The sequence below is a fragment of the Girardinichthys multiradiatus genome, chromosome 12, assembly GCF_021462225.1.
Source record: "Girardinichthys multiradiatus isolate DD_20200921_A chromosome 12, DD_fGirMul_XY1, whole genome shotgun sequence".
Classification (NCBI taxonomy): domain Eukaryota; kingdom Metazoa; phylum Chordata; class Actinopteri; order Cyprinodontiformes; family Goodeidae; genus Girardinichthys; species Girardinichthys multiradiatus.
In genome coordinates, this window is record NC_061805.1 from 393910 (window position 1) to 413203 (window position 19294).

At 41.3% G+C, this 19294-nt stretch overlaps 1 protein-coding gene across 1 annotated transcript in view; it reads right to left on the minus strand.

Annotated features, from left to right (window-relative positions):
* Positions 1-19294, minus strand: part of npr3 (natriuretic peptide receptor 3) — a 59151-nt gene that overhangs the window by 14877 nt on the left and 24980 nt on the right. Inside the window, exons 2-3 of the mRNA XM_047380340.1 lie at positions 9028-9150; positions 803-978 (exon numbers count right to left, since the gene is read on the minus strand). Coding sequence (XP_047236296.1) covers positions 803-978; positions 9028-9150 — 299 coding nt within the window. The remainder of the gene's footprint in view (positions 1-802; positions 979-9027; positions 9151-19294) is intronic.

Genomic DNA, 19294 nt, shown 5'->3' on the forward strand with positions numbered 1-19294 from the left:
GGATACTGTAAGATAGTTTAATTAGCTTTAAAGGATGCTATTTGACATTTAAAACACAGCATATAAACTTAATGCTTTTCTTGTGAAGGATTAATGGCAGTTGTCTTGGTTCATCCCCTGATGCTTGTCGGACAGCTTCTGACAAAAAGCTTTCTCTGGGCAGTTCAAAGTGTAAAATACAACCACAGTCAAGAGCTGGTTCTCTTTGGAGGCTGACATATTACAATGCTAATTTATAAAACTAAAACCTATTTAATTTCTAAAATGAACTTGGTTTAATTTTAGGTAGTTCAGTTTCTGTGAAAGCTAAACCTTTAAAATAGTCCTTTTGAGTTTTTTTGAAATACTTGATGCAAATACAATGTTTATGCATTTTGAAACACTTGTTATCCACATTCCCACAATGAAAACCAATTACAAGTCTAACAAATGCCGATCTGAAGTCAATCGTTGGGGTTACACAGTAAAGAGGTGTTACAGTTGACCAGATGAACTGGAGTAGTTTAGTGGAGTCTTACCCTGAGTCTCATAATTTTAATGCCAAGAAAAAGGATAAAAACATGACAATTTAAAAATTCTACTGTGGAAAACAACTCTGGCAGAGAAGTAGAAGCTTTCAGATAAAACTGAACCACTCTGTTCTGGCCTTCTTGGATTTAATTTTCGCTGTAGCTCTAATTTCTGTTTACAGCTAAAAAATAAAAGTACTACCCAATATATTGCAATTCATGATACCATGTCAAAAGGTTGTGTGTATAAGAATGTGAAAATTGTTTAGCATGTAACAGACAGAGATACGTACATGTCCACAGTCATTGCAGTCATATAGGCCAAGTCCCTCTATGGACCTTTTCATCTCCATGGAGAAGTTCTCATACTCTGGCTTGACTGTTCTGAGTAGTGTCACGGTGTTCAGGGAGGAATAGGCTTGCCTTGCATCATCATCAAACTCATCATCTCTCCTCCAAGAGCCATTGCCTGGAAAGTTTTAAATATGTGATAACCATTATTGTTTTAACGAATACAGTGCTGGATGTATTACTCATCAGGCTAAAATCAGTGAATCTATGGTTAGTTCAAACAGCCGCACTCAGAAAAAATGGTTCTTGTAAAAGAGTGCTTGTAGGTAAAAAGTTAAACTATCTACATTGTTCACATTCTCAAACAGTATGATACTGTGACTTGGATGCTATTAAAAAATATTTGCTCCCATACAGATGATTTCTTTTTTTTTTCTTTTTGCCACAGTTACATGTTTCAAGGTCATCAAACTAATTGTAGCATCAGACAAAAATAACCTGAGTAATTTATGCAATAATTACCTTATCTTATAACAAAATAAATTTCTGCCTTGAGAAATAAAGCTTAATTTTTTCAGGAAGAATGTTCTGGTTTCAAGTCTTGACCTGAGGCCTTTCTGCATGGAGGTTGCTTGTTCTGCCCGCACATGGTGTGGGTTTTTCTCTCTGGATACTCCACCTTGCTCCCACAGTCCAAAGATTTCCTAAACGACCTCAGGAGCAAGAGTGAGCGTACATGGTTGTTTGTCCTGTGTGTCTTTGTGTTGCCCTGTGATGGGCTAGGGACTTGTCCAGGGTGTACCCCACCTCTCACCTCATGACTGGAGATAGACACCAACCCCAGTGACCCTGCAAAGATAATCAGGTATAGACAATGGATGGATGCAACTGCTTATGATTCTCATACTCGTTGTCTTCCGCTTTATCCGGGACCGGGTCACGGGGGCAGCAGACTCAGCCCAGACGTCCCTCTTCCCAGACTCCTCCTTAAGCTCCTGTGGGGGGAGGCCAGCCAGGAGACATAGTCCCTCCAGTGTGTCCTGGGCTGTCCTCTGGGCTCCTCCCGGTGGGACGTACCTGGAACACTTCCCGAGGAAGGCATCCAGGAGGCATCCGGTATAGATGCCTGAGCCACCTCAACTGGCTCCACTCGATGTGGAGGAGCAGCGGCTCTACTCCGAGCTCCTCCCGGATGGCCGAGCTCCTCACCCTATCTCTAAGGGAGTGCCCGGCCACCCTACGGAGGAAGCTCATTTCAGCCGCTTGTATCCGGGATCTCGTTCTTTTGGTCATGACCCAAAGTTCATGGCCATAGGTGAGGGTAGGAACGTAGAGCGACCGGTAAATCGAGAGCTTCGCTTATTGGCACAGCTCTCTCTTCACCACAACGGACTGGCACAGTGTCCCCATTACTGCCACATCGATCCGTTTGTCGATCTCCCGCTCCATTATCCCCTCACTCGTGAACAAGTCCTCAAGATACTTATCTCCTCCACTTGAGGCAGGAACTCCCCTCCAACCTGAAGAGAACAAGCCACCCTTTTCCGGTCGAGAACCATGGCCTCTGACATGGAGGAGCTGATCTTCATCCCAGCCGCTTCACACTCGGCTGCGAACCGCCCCAGTGCATGCTGTAGGTCTTGGCTAGAGGGGGCCAGAAGGACCACGTCATCTGCAAAAAGAAGAGACAAAATCCTCTGGTCCCCAAACCAGACCCCCTCCGGCCCTTGGCTGCGCCTAGAAATCCTGTCCATAAAAGTTATGAACAGGACCGGGGACAAAAGGCAGCCCTGCCGGAGTCCAACATGCACCGGGAACAGGTCCGACTTAGTGTCGGCAATGCGGACCAAACTCCTGCTCCGCTTGTACAGAGACCGGATGGCCCCTAATAAAGGGCCCCCGATTCCATACTCCTGGAGAATCCCCCACAGGGCACCACGAGGGACAAAGTCAAATGCCTTCTCCAGGTCCACAAAACACATGTGGACCGGTTGGGTAAATTTCCATTAATCCTCGAGTACCCTGTAGAGGGTATAGAGCTGGTCCAGTGTTCCACGGCCGGGGTGAAAACCACACTGCTCCTCCTGAAGCCGAGGTTCGACTATTGGCCGGTGTTGAGCTGAGCTTCAGGCCCCGCCCCTTTCTGGCTGAATGCAGGTCTGGGTGTGTCTCCCACCCTGGTGGCAGCAGCCTGTTTTCTCCAGGTGGAGATGATTAAATAAATTGTTTGGAGGAACTCTCTAACACATGAGCTGCTAACGATGTGTGAGAGAGGTGCTGGAAAATGGACACTGCAGGACTGAGAAAGCTTGTTTCAAGGAAAGGAAGGAGTCGGTGAGCTGCAGACTGTACTTGAATATATGTAGAAACTGATATTTAATGCTTTAAATATATTTGTTTGATTTTGGGGTGTAATTTGGGATGTTATACTTAGTTTCAAGAATGATTCATAATCATTTAAATTGTATTTATTAAATATTTATTTTGATCATGGTTAAATGTGGTTTATTGGGTTTTTGCTTAACCCTTCTTGTGTTTTCTTTGTGTTTAAGGTTTTTCACCTATTGTGACCACCTGTGAACTTTAAAAATAAAGGAAAGGAGGAAAAGAAAAATTGTTTCTGGGTCATTGAGTGAAATCCAGTTAGAATCCTATTGAAGCAAGCTGCCTTTTCAAGTGGGGGAAACATGCAGTGTAAGACCAGCAAAGTGGGAGCCACTTGTTAGCCGGACTCTCCTCTCCAATACCCTGGCGTAGGCCTTACCAGGGAGGCTGAGGAGTGTGATCCCCCTGTAGTTGGAACACACCTTCCGGTCACCCTTCTTTTGAAGGGGGACCACCACCCCAGTCTGCCAGTCCAGGGGCACTGTCCCCGATCGCCACGCAATGTTGAAGAGGCGTGTCAACCATGACAGCCCTACAACATCCAGAGACTTGAGGTACACATGGCGGATCTCATCCACCCCCGAAGCCTTGCCACCGCGGAGCTTTTTAACCACCTCGGTGACTTCGGCCTGGGTGATGACCCCTGAGTCCCCAGCCTCTGTTTCCACCAGGGAATGCATGATGGCAGGATTGAGGAGATACTCGAAGTACTCTTTCCACCGCCCGATAATGTCAGCAGCCTCCCACCCCCACTGTAAACAGTGTTGGCGAAGCACTGCTTCCCCCTCCTGAGGCGCCGGACGGTTTGCCACAATCACTTTGAGTCCAACCGGTATTCCTTCTCCATGGCCTCACTAAACTCCTCCAAGGCCCGGGTTTTTGCCTCTCCCACAGCCCGGGCCGCGGCACGCTTGGCCTCACGGTACCCGTCAGCCGCCTCAGGAGTCCCACAAGCCAACCACAGCTGATAGGACTCCTTCTTCAACTTGACAGCGTCCCTTACTGCCGGTGTCCACCACCGGGTTCAGGGATTGTCGCCGCGACAGGCACCGCGCTTGGGCCTGCCAAGTCTGTCCGGCTTTCTCCTCTTCCAGTAGATCCAACTCAACTCCAGGTGGTGATCAGTGGATAGCTCAGCCCCTCTCTTCACCCAAGTGTCCAAAACATGCGGCCGAAGATCAGACAATACGACAACAAAGTCGATCATTGACCTCCTGCCTAGGGTGTCCTGGTGCCAAGAGCACTGATGGACACCCTTATGCTTGAACATGGTGTGCATTATGGACAATCTGTGACTAGCACAGAAGTCCAATAATGAAACACCACTCAGATTCAGATCCCACGTGGGCATTGAAGTCCCACAGCAGAATAATGCAGTCCCCGGGAGGGGCACTATCCAGGACCCCCAACAGGGACGCCCAGAAGGCCGGGTACTCCGCACTACTGCTCGGCCCATAGGCCGAAACAACAATCAGAGACCTCTCCCCAACCCGAAGGCGCAGGGATGCGACCCTCTCATCCACTGGGGTAATCCCCAACACGAGACACCTGAGCTGGGGGCAACAAGCAAACCCACCCCAGCCCGCTGCCCCTCCCCGTGGGCCACTCCAGAGTAGAACAGAGTCCAACCCCTCTCGAGGAGATGGGTTCCAGAGCCCACGCTGTGCGTGGAGGTGAGCCCGACTATTTCTAGTCAATATCTCTCAACCTCCCGCACAAGCTCAGGCTCCTTCCCCCCAGTGAGGTGACATTCCACGTCCCTAGAGCCAGCCTAAGCATCCAGGGATCAGGTCGCCGAGGTCTCCACCTTCTTCCGCCGCCAGGCGAGACCCAGCCACCAGGCGCTCTCCGACGGGTCCCGACCCCAGGCCTGGCTCCAGGGTGGGACCCTCGCTTCGCCGTACCGGGCGACATCACGTGCCTCGTTTGTGTAGTCCTCATGAAGGCGTCTTGAACTGCTCTTTGTCTGACCCGTCACCTAGATCCTGTTTGCCATGGGAGACCCTACCAGGGGCATTTAAGCCCCAGACAACAAATTTTCCTAAGGAGTTTCTATAGTTAAATGAATTTTCTCACAGGAAAAGGAGAAAAAGAAGGGGAGTACAGCGAAGGATGAAACATATGAACTGAAATAAAAGCCAAAAACTGCTTGTTCTCCAGTGCAGCACACTGATTCTGTCAAATGTGCAGTCCATCCGGAACAAGCTGGATAAGCTTCAGATGTGGACTCAGTTCCAAGCTAGAAAAACTTTGTTGCCTTCACAGAATCATGGCTCACACACTGGGATTTAGACAAGGAGTTGGTTCTGATTGGATTTGGAAGCCCACTCGGGCTGGACTGCTTTTAGTGAGTGTTTTTACAATAGTGTGAAGTGTCAAGTTGTAGCTAGCTTAACAGCTAGAAATGTCTGCGGTAAGGTACAGTGCCTTACGAAAGTACTCGCCCCCCTTGAACTGGTCAACCTCTTGCCACATTTCAGGCTTCAAACATAAAGATATAAAATTCTATTTTTTTGTGAAGAATCAACAACAAGTGGGACACAATCATGAAGTGGAATGAAATTTATTGGATGTGTCAAACTTTTTTAACAAATAAAAAACTGAATAGTGGGGCGTGCAATATTATTAGGCCCCCTTGAGTTAATACTTTGTAGCGCCACCCTTTGCTGCATTTACAGCTGCAAGTCGCTTGGGGGATGTCTGTCAGTTTTGCACATCGAGAGACTGAAATTCTTGTCCATTCTTCCTTGCAAAACAGCTCGAACTCAGTGAGGTTGGATGGAGAGCGTTCCTGAACATCAGTCTTCAGCTCTTTCCACAGATTCTTGGTTGGATTCAGGTCTGGACTTTGACTAGGCCATTCCAACACCTGGATACGTTTATTTGTGAACCATTCCATTGTAGATTTGGCTTTATGTTTTGGATCATTTCCTTGTTGGAAGATAAATCTCCGTCCCAGTCTCAGGTCTCTTGCAGACTCCAACAGGTTTTCTTCCAGAATGGTCCTGTATTTGGACCCATCCATCTTCCCATCAATTTTGACCATCTTCTCTGTCCCTGCTGACGAAAAGCAGGCCCAAACCATGATGCTGCCACCACCATGTTTGACAGTGGGGATGGTGTGTTCAGGGTGATGAGCTGTGTTGCTTTTACGCCAAACAGATCGATTTTGGTTTCATCTGACCAGAGCACCTTCTTCCACATGTTTGGTGTGTCTCCCAGGTGGCTTGTGGCAAACTTTAAACAAGACGTTTTATGGATATCTTTGAGAAATGGCTTTCTTCTTGCCACTCTTCCAAAAAGGCCTGATTTGTGCAGTGTACGACTGATTGTTGTCCTATGGACAAACTCCCACCTCAGCTGTAGATCTCTGCAGTTCATTCAGAGTGATCATGGGCCTCTTGGCTGCATCTCCTTGTTCGAGATTAAAGTTTAGAGGGACGGCCGGGTCTTGGTAGATTTGCAGTGGTCTGATACTCCTTCCATTTCAATATGATTGCTTGCACAGACCTGCCTGGTGTGTTCCTTGGTCTTCATGATGCTCTCTGCGCTTTGAACAGAACCCTGAGACTATCACAGAGCAGGTGCATTTATATGGAGACTTGATTACACACAGGTGGATTCTATTGATCATCATCAGTCATTTGGGACAACATTGGATCATTCAGAGATCCTCACTGAACTTCTGGAGTGAGTTTGCTGCACTGAAAGTAAAAGGGCTGAATAATATTGCACGCCCCACTTTTCAGTTTTTTATTTGTTAAAAAAGTTTGACACATCCAATACATTTCATTCCACTTCACGATTGTGTCCCACTTGTTGTTGATTCTTCACAAAAAATTAGAATTTTATTTCTTTATGTCTGAAGCCTGAAATGTGGCAAGAGGTTGAAAAGTTCAAGAGGGCTGAGTACTTTCACAAGGCACTGTACGTTTTACAGCGTTCATTTGGAGAGACATTCATATGGTTATTATGATGAAGCAACAGCTAACATGAACAGATAATTATGAGCCATTAACATCCCATAATCCATCATTGTCACTGGCTAATAATCAAATGCCTCCTTTCACAGTAAAACATGTGCAGCAGTTACAGTCTGTAGCTCACATACTTCCTTTCACTCTTCATTACATGAAAGAAAAACTGTTAATAAAACTCGAGTCTCAGACTAGGAGTCCAAGTCAAGTCTCAAGTTTTAACGGCACAAGTCTTCGTCGTGTCTGAAGTTTTTTACTTTTCCAACTTAAGTGGGACTTGAGTCGGAGTCTCAAACTTGAGTCACCATCTTTGTCCCAAGATAAAGAGAACATGGCTCAAAAACATACTGTGAACGATGTCCAGAGACCACTGTCCCATTATCATAGAAATAATGACTTTTGTTATTCCAAGAGAAAAGAAACTTATCCCACTATAGCAATATTATGACCTTTATTATCCTACATTAACGAGGCAATTTTCCCATTATCACAAGAAATGTATGTTTGCTATCCTGAGATAAGATAATCATCCCTCTAATCAAGATAATGACATTTCTTATAAGATGGTGATTCCCCTTAAGATAAAAAAAAAATGTCTGTTATCCTGATATACAGAGTTGGTAATCTCTCTGATGAGATAACAACTTTTGTAATCCAGAAATAGCAAGAACATCTCCCATAAATACTTTTACCAGGGATGACCAGGAATAAATATAAAAAGCTGCCTTCAACTGATGTTTTTCTTTATTAAGAGAAAATGACTAATTATCAAACCTTAGTTGTAGGTAAAAATATAATTACCCCAATGTTATATCATTAATTAACTATGATTAACCATATTTTTTAACACCCAAGTCTGTTGAATCAAGAGAAGCCTGAAAATAACTTTTGTGACAACATGAAGTAGGCTAAAAGATAAAAAAAAAACACATCATGGGGCGATCTGAAGAGATTCAATAACAGATGTGAGACAAAGTCACTGATACGCATCATCTGGCAAGGATTACACAGCCATTTCTAAGGCTTCGGGGCTCCAGGGAGAGCCATTATCCACAAATGGAGAAAACAGGTGTAGCCCTGATAAGACTGTGAATAATAAGAAGGATTTGTATTCTGTCAATGTCACAACCTGCCTCATAGGTTATGACAGAAAATCGGAAAGGACACAAGAGTTAGAATTTCAAATATTTATTTTAAAGAAACTATAAAATAGTCCTGTGTATGAAGTCAGTACAATCAATCAACCATGTCAATGGTTGATAATGTTGAATGTAAATGTTGAATGTTAAATGAAGTAAACCAAGCCAAACCATACAAAACCAAATTTGACCATGGAGGAAAACCATGGCATAGAGGGGGCAGAGATAATCTAACATTCCCACCCTGCTGCACAACACCCAGGCTTTTATATAGGTGTGAAGGTCCATTTCATGTGTTTTCAATCAGCTCGCCTGCTGCGCTTCAACCAATGGATTTCTTCCTACAACAGCTCAAACAAATAACTACCCAGCATGGCAGGTCACAAAATCCTTTGTTGTGGACAAAAGATTTTAAAAGACTGTAAACAGCAAAGCGGTTCTGTAAAGTTTTTTATAGTCAAACCTAATTTGCAAGCTAAATAAGAAAGTTAGAAATTAGATAACATTATTATTATTGTTTTTTTAATCTAATGTCCACACAACTTCTAAGAAATGTAATTTATCATTTTAAATTGTCATATGATGCAGATGCAAGAAAAAAGGCAAAATGTATCACAAACACCTTTACTGTACTCTAATTTCCTCCTATAAGATTACAGACATCTATACTACATAGACCTTTTTGATAATAATTTCATTTATTGAAGTGATGGGATGTGAACTTACCATAAGAAGAGGCATTGAAGAGATCGACATTAAAAAACATAAAACTGCCATTGGTCATCTGCTGTCTGTGTACTGCAAGCATGATCTCTCGAATCCTGTCAGCTCCAGCACACATGATCACCACTGGAGAAAAATCACAGCAACAATTCAGTCAACACTTTGTAAGAACACTACAACAAGCAAACATTCAGTGTTCATCAGAAAACATTCTATTGAATGATAAGCTATCGTGTATTCAAAAACACATATACATATACAACTAGTACATAAACACACTTAAATAATCTGGCAGAATAGCTTGGAAACGTAACATTGGGACAATGAATTAAAAAGGGAAGTGATTGGACTGAACTTATTAGCACTCTTGTAATTATACTGGTCAATCAAACACTTTCCCCTAGAGCCACATTTATCCCAGTAAACTCACAACAGCCAAACATGTATTCACTGATGCACAGATCGGTATTTATTTATTTAAATGCATATTAATTAACATGAGCACAAGTTCAATATGTAAATATGCCAGATTTAGATTTATACAACTTAGATTTAGCTACAAAGGCAATTTTCCTCTGCAGTCCCATAGGTAGGCAACTTGGCTTGCCTGGTCCAAGGGAACATCAACATGAATGAATGAATATTTTAGACAATCCAGACTATAAATATTACATTTAACACATACAGATATATGCCTCAGTGTAAATACAAACACCATATTGCATATATATATATTTAGTGAATACATCTAAAAAGCGGTATGAAAAAGTAAAACTTATTTAATCATACCCCTTTTCCTTCCTGTGGTCCTTAACATGAATAATCTTCCTGATTCCTACTTGGGAAAGATGGAAAAAAAAAACTCCCAACCTTCTGATTGCAAGATAAATGCTCTCCCCACTGATGCCCAGCCAACCCAAAATGGCTACTTTTACTTTCTGATGTATAGTGACACCATCGCCAAGAGCTATTAGCTTATTAGTTGGGGGCAGGAACTGAGGCTTTGAGGACAGTTTCCCTCAGACCACTTTTAGAGTTGAGCTGGGACACTTTAACGCTAAAAGACCACCCACTGATATGTCATGAATCCCCATCATCAGCTATTATTTGGATGCTTACAATAACAAAATTAAAATCAATTAAAAGTGCTATTGAAATCACATAGTGCTGCTGGAAAATTTAAGAGTAACACTGATTTGATGGTATATTACAGAAATTTTTTCAGAGGGTTTAACACTTTAATAAATTCTTTGTTGGAATCTTCCTTCCTGAACACCTTTTGTCACAAGCAGCCCAGGAAATCCAGCATTTTAACATCACCTGGATGTTAAATCTGGATGTAAAAAACACTTAATTCTGCAAGGGAACAAAAGCCGGATTGATAGGATAAAGTGAGTGTTAACAAATGTCTCTCAGATTGTAAATGCGTGTCCACTGGGTCACCTCAAGGCTGTGTTTGATTGCCTTTACTTTTTATTCTGTATACAAACATGTGTCAGAGCAGGTATAACAACAGATTCAAGTACGCTGATGATTCTGTTGTTAGCCTGCTCCAAAAAAGATTTAAAAAAACAGCTATGGCCCAGTGATCAATGACTTTTTCCCAGGGTTCCCATGCTCTGGGAGCATTTGGAAGTCTGGGGCTCAGATTTCCTCCGTGTCTATCTCTACATCAGCACCTCTTCTGCTTGAGGTAGCTCTGCCATTTTATACTGACCAAACCATACCGCCTCTTTTTTATCGTGCTTTTATGGAATCAGTTTTATCCTATTCCTTGGTGTCATGGTTTGGTCGCACAACTCTGAAAGAGTGGAGTTCCCTTCAGCAGCTTGTGAAACTGTCATCTAGACTGTTTGGAAAGCCACAACAATCAGTCACAACCCTGTACAGCAGGCAGGTACAGCAGATTGCTACGGATGTTTTCAGTGATGACTTTTATCCCCTTCACACAGAGTTTCAGCTTTCTCTCTCTGGAAGAAAACTCATAGTACCTAAATGTAAAAACAGCCCAGTACCAATTGCTGTTACTGAACTGAACAAGCTGAATGATACTGCCACTCTCAATGGATTTTAGTGGATTTCATGGATTTTTATGTCCCAGCACTTCATGTACAAAACTCCCACCCAGGTCTAAGTTGTGTAAGGCTCCTGTAAGGTGCCTAATGCCAAACGGCCTCATTTTTTACATTGTTAAAGAATACTTGACTTTTTAAATTACAAAAATGGTGGATTGTATAGTACTTCTGGACAACTGACCAAAATCGTGACAAAAATTTTATTACACATTGTGCTAACTCAAAAACTATGAGGCCAAAGCCATAAACAGATTTTGTGAACTATTTCACCCCTAATGATACTAGATTTCACATGTGGCTGTCTTTTACCAAATAACTCCAAATCCATGTCTGATCATATGTAACTGAAATGATGACTGACTTTTCTTTTTCTAAATGAGGTGTTTGATCCATGAACTGGGATCTTTATTAAATTGAATTGAATTGAATTCAGTTTATTTATCCAACCTGGTGAATAACTACAGGAGTCATTGGCTGAGAAACTAGGCACACTGTGGGCAGGTTGCCAGTTTATCACAGTAACGTTTTATTTACAAGATTCATATTGTGCACTGATAAAAAATAATTTTTAATATCAACAAATAAAATGTATTTAATTTTACATTAAACAGATAAACCAAGAATTTTATCTAGTGATAACTAGCTTCCTTAAACTTAAACCCCAAAGATTTTCTGAAAAACCTACATAAAATTTTCAGATGTAGATTTAACAATCTCACTTTCTACAATCTCACTTACAATAGGTAAATAGGAAATTGATTTATCTACCAGATATTAACTTTTGGAGTACAATTTGCTCAAATGCTTTCAGAATGGCTCAAAATGCCAACCTTCTACTTATACAACACAAAATGCATCATAGAACGCACTAGACAGGACACCTAATGGTCCAAATGAGTTTCTCACCTACTAACACATGTCCAAACTGAATGGGTGATTTACCTGATGACTATATACACTCCCCCCGTTCACTGTCTGCCTGTCTGTGGCTTTTGGAGATGGTGATGGTGCGTTGAAGGTGCTGTGGCCGCCAGCATTGAGGCTGGGTTGGGCTATGGACCGCTGTTTCCCTGCTGTTGCTCCTGGCTGGTGCCGGCGAGTTTTGGGCTGGGTTCCTGGGCGGTTTGGGGCCTTGTCTCTGCTGCCTGTGCGTGGGGCAGGGAGTATCTCCCAGGCATAAACTAGCCCGGTGGGTGGGCCAGAGGCTGTGGTGGTTGGGGCTTTGTAGGCTGGGGATGTGGGTTTGTGGAAGCATGGGTGGGCAAGAAAAGGGTTTGGGAGGGTGGTAATGGAATTTGAATTATGCACAGGTGGAATGTGGTGGTTCAGAGGGTTCTATGTTTGGTGGGGTGTTGTTTGTATGGCTACCCCGAGGACATGTCGGGCCAGCCATGGGCCGTAGAGGCTACGCGGGGCTTGACCTCCCAGTGTGGCTGGGACAAGAGTGAGCGTTCTCGGTGCCCCACATCTTACCCTGTGCCTCTTTGGCCTGGGGGCTGCTTTTCCTGTGCTTCACTGACGACCTACCTCTGTGCATAAGGCCGCTCTGGGGATAATTCCCATGTGTGTATCTGCCTGGGGCTACTACGGCCACCTGATCTTTGCTGCCCTTGGTTGCTGTGTGATGTCGGCCGTACTACCGGTCTCATAACTCTAACCACCATGCAGCTCCAGGTGATAAATACAGGTTACTATTACATCCATGTAGCCTACTTACTTTGATGCTTGATTCAATAAAGTCATTAATGCAATTAGGATTTTGTCTTGTGATATCCTTTTTGTAGAACAAATCTGCCCAGGCACATGTAGGCAACCGGCATCCCTAAATAGTATGCCAAAAAAGAAAGGACAAAAGTTTTGTTAGAAACTAACCTTCCTGCTGTCTCTATTTTTTTAGCCAGCAAGCAGAAACAAATTCTGTCCCACCTTCCTTCAATCCAGAGATGGCTTGATCCAACTCAAAGCATAAAAGTGGCTCGCATCATAATCTCTTCAGACAGTGTGCAGCCTGGACCAGAGCCAGTGTTCTGCAACTTTTAGATGTGTTCCTGTTTCAGCACACTGAATCAAATGGTTTAGTTAGCTCCTTAGCATGCAGTCCAACTCTTGACACATCTGAAAGTTGCAGGACACTGGCCTTTGGAAGCTACTGACTGAAGACACTCTGTTGCTGTATGACAGTCTGATGAAGACGATGCTCAAGGTTGTCTGCAATGTTCTTCATTTTATGAAGATTTCTTCTTTGCACAATCTTTTACAGAGGTTCTAGAACAGTCCTCAGAACAGAGCCAGCCTTCTTTATTAGCTTGTTGAGCTTTTTGAAGTTCCATTGCTCTGATGCTGCTTCCCCAGGAGATGATGCAGCCTCTTACTACAAACACTGAAGGATTGAAGCTTCCTCAAGAAGCGCTGTCTGCTCTGTCCTTTTTGTAGACTGCTTCACCAGCCTAATTTGTTATCCAGATAAACACAGAGGTATCCCACGTCAATTTCTCTTTCCCATGATGGAAATTGTTTGATAAATTCCTGCTTTCTTCTGTAAATATATATAATGTCTCCCGGTTAGGCTCTTTTGTCAGTTTAAAAGTACCTTTAAGCAGGTATTAAACATACTTTTCATTAAGCCCACATTTGTGTGTTAAAAATGTTTTTTTTTTAAATATTTAACTATAACTATAATATTTAACTAATATTTTAAATATAACTGTCATCTTTTCGTTAGCTGTAAGCAGAAAATCATTAACAGAAAAAAAGGCTTGACAAAAATCAGTCTGTGTGTAATTAATTTGTTTCACTTATTAAATAGAGTTTCTGAAATAAATGAACCCTAATTTTCTAACTAACTAAATACGACGATCGATCAATCAATCGACCGATCGACCGACCGACCGACAGAGACAGACAGATTTTGTGTAAACTCTTTACTTACTGATTTAAAATAAATCAACAAAGACGTTTCTGCACAAACCTGGGCTGTAATTAAACAAACAGTAGCCAGGGTCCCTGTTAATAGCGAAGATTCAGAGTCTCGCTGGAACATTCCTCATAACTCTGTCACTTAAACATACCTCCTGAAATATCCCTTGAGTGAGTGGGACAAACTTCACCTCAGTCCTGCCAGCACTATAGCACCCTTTAATTACACTGGACTCTACACACACTACTAGCCTGTGTATGCTCTGCAGGCCATTCCATGAGGCAGTACTTGCAGCCAGCAATATTTCAAAAAGTTTGAATTTTCCTTTTGCTGCTGCTCTGATGCAAGTTAGAAATTAATTCAGGAATGGAGCAGCAAATGGTGCACTTTTTGACGAGGGAGAGATTCTTTAAAGTTTTTCGTACTTGGCTTTAAAGGAAATTGCTCCACACTTATCTAGCCCCTATTCAATGTCAATTCTGTACGCTATTTTTGTCAGGCAACTATTCACACAAACACACAATATAAGATTTATAGCCAAAAACAATTGTTACTGTAATGAAAAAATGAATCTAACAAAACTTTCCTTACCTTTGTTAAAAGTAAATATTCAGTGATGTACAACATAACAGAGTGTGAGCCCATTGCTGTAAACACAAACTGGAATGTTCTGTTTACAAGAGAGACTTATTCTCTTGAGAATTTGTCAAATAGATGTGCTTATTAGCAACCCAAAGAGGATAGAGTTACCATTTTCCAATCAATGCGATTTGGAGCCTGTTCCGGTTCTTGTGATTTCGAACTGGTGACGCATGTTTCCACCGACAACGTTTCCAGGGCTTTCCTTATTAGTTTATCATTTTGTATTTCAGTGTTCTTTATACATCTAGTTATTTTCCTGGCAGGTTTCTGTTAGATACTTCCCTGGACTTCTTGCGCATCCATGTTAATTGTCTCCTGATTGAATGTCCGTTTCATGACAGTTTTCTGCCTTTGTTCCACGCCCTGTTCTTGTCTAGCCTTGTCTAGTAAATTTGTATTTTTCTCTATCATAGAAGCTTCTTTCAACTCACTATGCTCCTCCAGAGTCTGCATTTTGGTCCTTCTCAACCATTGATAATAACAGCTGGGGTATTTGTTTCCTGTCATTTTCATTGATTTTTCTTTGCCTCAAAATATCCTGTGTTTTAGGCACAAATTCACACTCAGTTCTTCCTCTTAAGGAATGTCAGCAGGGTTTTCTTTTCACCACCATCTTCTTTAAACTGGGACTGACCCCTGTCTGCTATGCTCCACCTGCCTCAAGAGAAAACAAACCCCCTTTGCCATCTAACAGTGTCTGGGTGTATTGAATTCTTTGTCAGAAAGAAAATTAGCAACCAAGATGGGCAAAAAAGTAATAAAATATTTCAACCAGAAGCCTTCACTAATTCGGATATGCTAAGGCAGTTGAGAAAAGACAGGAGATCAGGAGCAGGAAGTTTCACATATGCACAGATCCATGTTGTTGGGGTTAACTGGGTGCACAAGGACAGAGGAAAAGGGCAGTTGAGAGGATGACTGATTATCCCTGAGATGTGCCATCAATGTGGTGTAGGGGTCACAGAGCCATCAAGAGACCTAAAAGGCATTTTCCATTGCCTGAGTGATAGCAGAGTAGTCTCAGAGCCAAGACCACCAGTCACATGGTCACTCCACACTACAGAATGGTAAGACTCTTCCAGCTTTCTCACACATCACAACTGACCCAATGGGTTTGTGATAATGCTGTCAGAAAGGCTACACAACAGAAATCTCAATAAGAGATTCCTAATACTATAATGCATGTTCTGCACTAACTGAAGAGGTAAAGCTGTGGTTAACTCCCAAGTTAAATTATTCCTGTAAATGGAGAAGTACAGGGCTGGTGTTTAAGTTAGCTCAGATGAATATGCCACAATATTTAAACGATATTGAGAAAATAAATGGAAAAAACATTCTCAAAAAAGTTATACTTTCTCACTACTTTATAGGTGATAGCAGCAGCGGGTACTTGCACACTTTCATACGCACATGTATTACAACATCATATTTCATAACATATATAAACGTTTGATTAATAAAAATGAGAAAATAATGGTGAAGCTGTGTACTTGTGAAAGACTGATTGTGAGTTTCCCAGGTACTGGCAGTGGGTTTATAAATGTTATCTTTAGAAAGAAATAGACATGGAGAAATACACAGCATTAGACTCACAGCCTCTAGTCGAATGACGTGGATTAGAGATAAGGGAGCTTCTGGTGGAGAACAGAAGAATGAATATGTGGGAGTCTGTCTATGGAGTGTGTGTCTTGAAATAGATGTTTGTGCTGTAGAGTCTTGACCCATACAAAATACTATCATCTAATTAAGGAAGAGGGTTACATTTAATATATTTTAAGTACGAGAAGAATACATAAAATACTCAACAGTATGTACTAAATTTCGACTCAGTGACAGTAAATGCAGTATTTTTTTTATCAATACTCAACAGCACTTATATTATTTTTGTGATACAGAAATAACATTTCTGATGCACAAAAGGTTCATTTTTAATGCTAAAGGTAGTTTTGATTTTGTTATGTGGGTTTGTACACCAGTCTGTTAAGAACAACTGCTGCTAATGGTGACTACATGACAGTCTGAGAACAATTAGGATTAAAAAATGTTGACGAGATGCCACAGCAAATAGATTATGAGATCATCTACAACCCCCATTCCAATGAAGTTGTGTAAAACGTATATAAAAACGGAATACAAAGATTGGCAAATCCTGTTCAGTACCTATATACAATTGAATAGGCTACACAGACAAAATATCTAATGTTCAAACTGATAAACTTTATTGTTTTATTGCAAATATTTACTCATTCTGTTGCAACACGTTCCAAAGAAGCTGGGTCTGGGTCAGGTCATGTTTACCACTGCGATACATGACCTTCCCTTTTAACACTCAATAAGCGTTTGGGAACTGATAACTAATTGTTGAAGCTTTGTGGGTGGAATTATTTTCCGTTTTTGATGGACAACTTCAGTTGCTCAACAGTCCAGGCTTTCTATTGTTGTATTCTGCTATTCATAATGCGCTACACATTTTCAACGCTGTGGTAGCACGTGAAGAATGCGGCTTGGCATTGTCTCTCTGAAATAAGCAGGAACGTCCCTGAACGGCCCATCTGGAGTTTGCCAAAAGGAACCTGAAGGACTCTCAGACCATGAGAAACAAAATTCTCTGTTCTGATGAGACAAAGATGGAAATCTTTGGTGTGAATGCCAGATGTAATGTTCGGAAGAAACCAGGCACCACTCATCACCAGGTCAATACCATCCCCCATGCTATGAGGATGTTTTTCAGCAGCAGGAACTGGCAGACTAGTATATTTGTTATATATCATATTGAGACATATCGTTATTTAATATCAATTTTAAAAATATTGGAAAAATATATATAATGATAAAAAGTAAAAAAAATGCCTTTTAAAGTTTTCGATAGAGATAGAAAATACAATTTCTGGTAAGAAATAAATTAGGACAGTACCACATTTCTTCCTAATTGAAAGCCTATAATTACACATATGGGTGCATCACATTAGATGCACATGATGAGAACATCGTTACTCAGGACATTAAGGGAGGTATGTCCTGTTTAAACCTCAGACATTTAGTTTGATTGGCTCTTGAAGTGATGATAAACAGATTATGTCTTGTAAATGATTTAAGGAGAACTTATTAATTTCTGAAATCAACTGTTCCAATGCTCTAAACCAGATGACTTTGAAAATAAACATCCACATGCTCGTGTTGGATGTCAAAGCAAATACACCATGAGAGAAGATCCCAAGATGCTGAAAGAAGTCTCTAAAAATCCTAAAATGACATTTCTAGACTTAAAGCAGGCTTTTGCTATTGTTAGCATGACTCTGCAATCAAAAAGAGACTGCATACTTTTTTTGTCAAGGGAGTTGTGTAAAGGAGGAAACATTTAATCTATGAAAAACATAAAAGGTCAGAGCAATGTTTACCAGGGAGAATGCAGACAAAGACCAATATTTCTGGCGTAATGTTCTTTGGTCTGATGAGTCTAAAACTGAATTATCTGGACAACAGAAAAGAAGACTTGCTTAACTTAAACCAAGCACTGCAGAAAAAAAACCTTGCATGTGAAACCATCACCATTACCCAAAACCCATCAGTAAATCCACCACATCCAAGCTGAGAAGTGATCTTGATCTCAATGGGAAGCTGTGGGGTAACTTGACATGCAAGATATGGAATGCCAAAGTGTTCAAAATTAAATAAATAAATGAAAAATTATGAAATAAGTATCTACATCAATAAATAATAGATAATGATTTAATGTGACAATGAAATTGTGAAATAATTGAATGCATATTAAATTCTCAGCTCATTATTATGAAATATATTTCATTTTCCATTACAAGTCAGCTTTATAATATAAAATAATTTTCATCTAAAATTTTTACCTAATAATTGAAATTATTGTTGAGGCTATTTGTTTTTTCTAATTATTTTTTTATTTACAAAGACAGATTCCATCACTTTCATTAATTACAGTTTTACCCATTAAAGGTCGTACATGAGGATATAAGCTGAGAGTCCAAATGATTTTGTCCATACTGCCTTTCTGGTATTTTCTTTTACCGACTATTACTAATTTTAGTTGTGAATGATAACAAAAATGAACATAGTTGAACAGAGACTGGGGGTTGCACCACCTCGGACAATAAAAACCACAAGGACATAAAAGGGCAGGACGCATAATTCACAAGAACAATCAACAGAAGTCAGATCTAATTGGTTTTACATGCTCAGTCCATTTGGTCCAGATCTTATAAAATTTTCCTTTTTCAACTTGGAGGGAAAAAGAAATCTTTTCTATAGAAAAAATCCGGTGAACAATTTCAATCCATTCATCAACAGTGGTTTCAGCCATTTCCTTGTAATGGCTTTCTTATTGGCTGCCAGTAGTATAGCCAGCAGTTTTTTGTCGTTATTGGTCCATGTGACCAACTGTAGGTTGCCCAAGTACAACGTTTCGCATTTGAATGGAATGTTTACAATGAATATTTTTTCAATATGTTTGTGGATCTCTTCCCAATATGGTTTTATTACCTGGCAGTCCCAAAAAATATGGAAGTGGTTGGCTCCTTTAGACCCACAAAGTCTCCAGCAAGCGTCCCCGTTTCTTTGATATCGACTTTGATCCGGTCGAGACCCACTGCAGTTGACAGTGTTGAGG